The sequence below is a fragment of the Artibeus jamaicensis genome, unplaced genomic scaffold (assembly GCF_021234435.1).
Source record: "Artibeus jamaicensis isolate MK-2021 breed Jamaican fruit bat unplaced genomic scaffold, CSHL_Jam_final contig_332, whole genome shotgun sequence".
NCBI classification, from domain to species: domain Eukaryota; kingdom Metazoa; phylum Chordata; class Mammalia; order Chiroptera; family Phyllostomidae; genus Artibeus; species Artibeus jamaicensis.
Window position 1 is genome coordinate 28,828,999 of NW_026521788.1, and position 6,547 is coordinate 28,835,545.

At 56.3% G+C, this 6,547-nt stretch overlaps 1 protein-coding gene across 9 annotated transcripts in view; it reads right to left on the reverse strand.

Annotated features, from left to right (window-relative positions):
- KCNMA1 (potassium calcium-activated channel subfamily M alpha 1) overlaps nucleotides 1-5,844 on the reverse strand; it is a 735,030-nt gene extending 729,186 nt beyond the window's left edge. For all 9 annotated transcript variants that reach the window (XM_053663957.1, XM_053663956.1, XM_053663955.1 and 6 more), the window contains exon 1: nucleotides 5,335-5,844. In XM_053663957.1, coding sequence (XP_053519932.1) covers nucleotides 5,335-5,706 — 372 coding nt within the window. In that variant the 5' untranslated portion in view covers nucleotides 5,707-5,844. The remainder of the gene's footprint in view (nucleotides 1-5,334) is intronic.
- Nucleotides 5,845-6,547: the final 703 nt, after the last annotated feature.

Below are 6,547 nucleotides of genomic sequence, written 5' to 3' on the forward strand. Positions count from 1 at the left end.
GCTGTGGCCGCACAGCACACACACAGCTCTTTCCACGGGAACCGCAGGGGCGGCCCTCCAGGGGCTCCGGAGCTCTGGCGTCCCAGGAAGGTGCTGCTGCCTGCTGTAATTCACAGGCTAGCACAGCCACTGCCACTGCGAGCTGGGACACCCCTGCTGCCCAGGTTGGGAAGGAGGGTCTTGGCACTGCCACCCAATGCCAACCTAACTGTCTCAGCAGAGGCTTCTCTTGCCCTGGTGAGGGGGGAGGGGACAGAAAGAAAGCAACAAAGCAAACATTTACTCCTGCTACCAGGCACCCAGTGAATGCCCCGTTCAGGAAAGAAGACAGTGGTAAGGCAAGGAAGGGACCCACCTGGCTTGGCCCTTGGAATCCCTACTCCCCTAGGCCAGATGCTAGAGAAGCTCTTCCTTTCCTCCTGATGTACATTTGGACAAGGCCCTTGGGCACCTGGAAGCAGGGTCAGGCCATGGCTTGCAGTCACTATGTCCTCCTAGGAAGTGCTACAAAATGGGGTTATGGAGAGCACCTACCTACTAGGGCTGTGCTCTATTATAATCCCCAGTGTGCAGATGAGGAAACCGAGGCACAAAGCAGTGGAGTCTTTGCCCAAGGTCACAAGCTGACAGCAAGGTCACGAGCTGACAGCTGAGTGCTGCACAGCAGGCTGGACATCCAGGCTAAGTCAGCACAGTCCACAGCCATCTAACCCATTTCCCTGCCGCGGGATTCCCCAGAGCCGGGGGCTCCCCAAAGGGCCACCCAGGATGCCACGCCTCTCAATCCCTCACAAGGTAACTTCAAGGGCAAGTGCTCCACAGAACACTAAAACTGATACAGAAAGAGAACATCCTCTTTAAGACACTGTTACTTTACTGGGGAAACAGATCTGTGAGCTCCAGACTAGGGATACAGGGATGGAATCTGTTCCTTCTCAAGGAATGGGGGACAGCCACATCTGAGCAACAAAGCTTTCACTTCTGAGAGACCGACAGCCCGGGGAGCCCCACAATGTCAATGCTCGTCCAAGGACATCCGCACCATAAAGCACCAGCCATCCTCCCAGACTCTCATCCACAGAGCCCTTCCCGGCTGTCTCTCCCCACTCTTGCAGCCCCGCAGCAGCAGAAAGCCGTGAGCCCAGATCTCAGTCTGGCTCTGATTGTTGGCCAGTCAACTTCAGGCTCTCCGAAAGTTCTATTCGTTGCAGTGTGTGCCCTACAAGGGCCAAAAGTTAAGGAATCAAGAGAAAATAAACTCACCACCTTGTGGAGCTACAGAGTAGCTCCCATTTACAAAAGACCTGCTGAATGCCGGGCATCTGCTAGGTGCTAGGTGCCCATTACTGCCACTCCTTATAAGAGTCTTACAAAGTAAGCACCATTAGGCTCTTTTTACAGAAGAAGAAATCAAGGCTTGACATAGTTGCCAGACAAAGATGCCCAGCTAATAAATGTGAGGTCACGATCTGCACTTGGGTCTCATTGCAGAGTCTCCGTGTGTGTATATTTCCATAAAGAGAGTGAGGCATGAGAAGCAAAAGCTGTCTGGATCAGGGAAGGTCAGCTGGAGTGGGACCTGAGACCTTCTCCGAGGCCGAAGCAATCTCACCAAAAAGCAGTATCTGAAGGTCATGCAGTGTGGCTGATCCCCAGGACGAGATGAGGCACAAGGGCCAATGTGGCACCAAGAATTCAGAGGCCCTGAAGCTCCAGCCCTGACTGGATGCATCAGGCCAGACCCTGGGTAATTACCAAGCTGTAATGGGATCTGATATTTATATTAGTCACGAGCCTGGCAGAGAAAACATGTTGTTTTTTCAGACACAGCCATGGAGATCACACCTCAATAATTCATTACATGCAGACCAGCCTCGGTCAAGCCCAAACTTCTACAGGGAGGACAGCTCTAACTCAGAGCAGGCCTGAGTCTGTGCCCGCCCGTGCAGGCCCCTCGGCAAACCACAGCCCCACAGGGAGTCAGCCTCAGCTTCCCAGGACTAATGGAAAAAAAGAAAACTGTTGTGCTGAATGAGGAGCAGGAGATGGAAAAAAAGACACATAAGCCCTCAGAAGCTGAATTCCTAAAGGAATCGCTGCACCATTGCAAAATACATTCTGAGCTAGAAAGTTTACCCAGTCTCTCAACTCCTTCCACTCCCTGACCTGGAATCAGACAGCAGAAGGGCCAGGAGAACACACAGAATTCAACCTCCACATTTTAAACACAAGAAGAGAGACCAGAGAGGTTAAATGACTTCTTCAAGGTCACGGCCTTATTCGGGAGGCCAGAGCAGCTCCCTGTTCACTACAGTCTGCTACCAGGTTGGACCTCAAACTGTCACAGCCTCGTGAAGAGAGCTCTGATGAAACTCAGCAGACACAAAACAATGTGACAGAGTGCAGCAGAGAACACAGTCCTGAGTGACCGTGTCCAAGTCCTCAACAGGGGGGAAATGTGATTCGTTTTCTTCTTTATTTCCTAAAAAGAAAATCCCACATACGATTCTTTGCCAAATAATAGAGTCATTCACCGTTTGGGATTCAGAGGCCAAAGGTTCTAAAGATGCACCCACGATCCCAGGTTCCTTTGATCAGAGAGGATGGTGCAGTCCCGGAGGCCCAGCGCTTGTGATTCCAGAACTCCCTGCTGAAACTCATCTCCCATGGAATTTCTGATGCTGAAGAGACCAGCCTCCCACTGGCCCCCGGCTCCTGATCAAACTGTCTCGGGTCTGAACGAAAGTGACGGTGAACACACCTGAGGGCCGGCAGAGTTCTGCGGAAAAGCAGCCAGGGTTTGCTTGGGAAACCCAGCAGTAAAATAACCCAGCAATAACCCAAGTTCAAGCTGAATGCATTCTTTTGCACAGCATCTCGACAACTACCAGTAGGTGGAAATCAGAAAGAGTGAAGGGCAGAAAAAGCATGACTGCAACAGACATCAAGGGCAGAAAGAATAGCTTGTAAAAGACCTAAGTCATTACCATTGGTCATAAAGAGCTGGCTGGCTACACTAGGCTTCATTGAGCAAATCAAGGGGCAGATACTAAGAGATCTGGGCATGATTTAAAATGAACTCTAATGGTACCAAAGTGACCTGATCTTGTCCTGTATCACCTCCCATCTCCCCCACCAACTGGAAGCATCTCTGATTTTTTTTTGTCGAAACTTCCAGTTATGTCAACTTAGCTCTTGAAGCTACAAAATACAGCCTAATACAGGGATTGTTTTATTTTTCTAGTGATCATTGCCAAAAACCTATTTTCTTGAAGGAAAAAGTCAGAAGTTATGCTTGCTCATCATTCAAGAAAGAGATTCTTTCTGGGAATGATGGAATCAGCATTTCATCACGGGCACTGCAGTGGCTTTGAGGTAAGCCCCTGGAGTCAAACGACCTTAGAGACTGTTTAAAAACATCAGGATCACAAAAACATCAAAACTTATTTTGATTCGTTGCAAAAAGAAAGTTATCGTTATAATCAGGATTGTCCAGTTCCTTATGGATAAACTGTTAAAAAGTTCACCAAAACCATTCCATCTAGAGGACATCTGAGATGTGCACAACCGTTAGCTCTCTCGGCCCCAGACACTGAACCTCAGCAAGGAAAAATAAACTTCAGGGCTGAAGGCTCCGTGGAGGTGGAGGAAAGGAAATGGGTGGATAAGGACGCACTATGAGTAGGTGGTTGTTAAATGCTGGGGACATGGTCTCAGGGGCTCCATGCTCAGGATTCTGCTTCATCTGATGGCTGCTCTGGACCAGGGAAGGCTGCCCACCTTGACAAGTAAGGAGAAACTTCTCCTGAGAAGGAAACTCCAAACAAACCAGGCTGGCCCAACATCTGGAGGCTTCTGGAGAAGTGGGAGGAGAGGGCCAGAGTGGCGGCTTTTATTTTTCTCCCCCGTTTTCCAACACACCAGCATTTTCCAAAACACAAACCTGCTGCCCCAAACACAGCTGAGCTCCAGCACCCAGCAGGATGCATAATTAATGGCCAGGAGAGCGAGGTGCAGTTCTCCCCTGTGTGCCGCCCACAGCCCCTGGTGTCCCTACTTCTTCCTATAGCAGCTGAGGAGCCTGCGACAAGTTGCAGCGCCCTGTGGAAGTTTGAGGGGACCTCAGACTAGCTTTCCCAGAAAAGGCGTGTACATTCCAAAGGAGTCTGCCTCTACCTTGCACTGTTCCCCTCCCCTCCATGATCTCCCCTCCACCTGAAAATGTTGGCACTAGGAAGTCCCCTCGTATGGGAACTATTCAAACGGAAGGCATATTGGGTCGCTCTCCTTTTTTTTTAGTCCTTTCTTTTATATTGTGCAGTTTTCTATGCCCCCCCCCCGCCTTCAGCCAATGGGGGGACAAGGAGGACATCTGTGGCGACTCAGCGACAGACCAGGAAGTTAGCCTAGCAACCATACATAAAGTGTAGTGAGCCTGGGTGCTGGTGGGCGTCTCTGCGCCAGGAATAGCTCAACCCAGCATCCAGCCGCCTCAAAAGCGTCGGAGAGGAGGCTCGGCGAGAAACCGCGGCCTCGGCCGGTTCTCAGGCGGACCTGCCGCTTCGGCCTCCACGCTGCTGCGGGTGGCATTTCCGGGGACCTACATGGGGTGGCCTGGGGGCGAAAATACAGATGCCCCATAACTTGGGGGGAGGGTGTTTGTTACACAAGAATAGCTGAAGGATGAAGAGGGAGGTGACATCACATCACCTCGCCACACACCTGAAGTGGCAACCTCCCCGGGTTACCTCCAAAACTGGGGTGCATCTCCCCAACTTTCTCTCGTGCCCCCACTTCCTCTGGCCATGTTCCTCCCCAAGGGAGTCCCTAGTCTGAAAGGTTTCCTCCTTTGCCCAAAGGATTTTCCCTTTTTTCTGACTCCACGAACTCGTCTCCCCAACAGGTTTCTAAAGTGCGGGCCGCTGTGCTCCCAGTCGCCCACCGAGAGGAACCGAGCCTCGGCAGGTGGGCCGCGCGGAACGCGCACCCGGCGGCCCCCAGCTTCCTCGATGCCCGCGGGGTTGGCTCTCCCTACCCCGCACCACAGCGCCCGAGCGGCGCGCGTCCCCCACTCCGGCCGCAACCGAAAACAACCCTATAATAAACAACGGAACGGGATTGGGCGGCCGCGTCCCGGAGCGCACCGGTCGGGGGCAACTCCTCACCTCCGGCGGGTCGCCCGCTGCCCCAATCCGAGGGCGCTGGGAGAGCGAAGGGAAAGGAAAGAGGCGAGGGGAAGGCGGGCGGGGATGAAGGGAGGAGGTGGGCTGCTGGGGAAGCCACGGAGAAGCGAAGGGGCTGGCGCAGGGGGCGGGCGTCCAGGGCGCACCTTACCTTCGTCTTGCCCCCGCAGTGGCAGCAAACGGTCCACAGGTACTTGAGCGTCCGCCAGAGCAGGATGATGAAGAGGCCCCCGAAGAAAGTCACCATGGAGGAGGCCAGGAAAGCCCACCACATGCGTTGGCCCCGGCTGTCGCACGGCACCTCCATGGTCACCGGGATGATGAGCGCATCCATCTTGGGCTCGTGGACCGAGGACGAGGAGGAAGAGGAGGAGGATGAAGAGGAGGAGGAGGAAGAGGAGGAGGAGGACGCGTCTAGGCTGAGATGGTTCGCGTGGATATTGCTACTCATTCTAAGACTGCTGCCTCCGCCTCCGCCGCCGCCGCTGGTGCTGCCACCGCCGCTGCCGCCACCATTTGCCATAGCTAGCAACGGGCAGCCAGCGCAGGGGCTCGGGGGAGCTCCTCCCGCCGCCAGCGCCGCCCCGAGCACCCATCCACAGCCATGTTGCTGCTCCTGCTGCCGCCGCCGCCGCGGGGCGCGGGGAGGGGGCGGGGAGGCTTCCTGGGCTCGGGGCGCTGTGCGCGACCTGGCGGGGTGCGCGGAGATATATACAGCCAACCGCGCCGCGCCGTCCGCCCTCCCCCCGGCCGCCGGCCCGCCCGCCCGCCCGGGGGGGAGGGGGATGGAGCGCGGGGGCAGCTCCCTCTACTCCACCCGCCGCTCGCCCGGAGCCGCGCTGGCCCGGAACACGGAGAGTCAGGGGGCGCCGCGGGCCACCCGCGCCCGGGGTCTGCACCGCCCCCGGGCCCGCCTTGGCTCTGTCCGCGGGCCCGGGTGCCCTCCGCTCGGCGAGGCGCCGCCCGCCGTGCGACACGCTTGTGCGCTGCGCTCTGGCCCGGGACCTCCTCCCCACGCGCAGCTCGCGCTGCTGACGAGCCGCTTTTGGCTTATTAGGAGGCAACTCGTTAATAATGTATAATCAGTACCCTCCGCCCGGAAGCCCCCGCGCCAGCCCTTCTCCCCTGGATGCGCTCGACCTGTCTGTCTCCCGCCCCTGTGCGCGCTGGGCCGCGGCAGGTTCACCACGTCCAGTCCCCGAGCTCCGCAGCCGCTACCCCCGCTGCCTGAGCGCGTCGCCACGCCGGTGAGCCTCCTCGGCCTCCGCGCGGTATTCCTCCTCGCCTTCTCGGGCTCCTCCTCGTCCCCGTTCTCGCCGCCCGGTCCTCTTCGGCGCGCGCCCCGCGCTCCCCGCGGTCGCCAA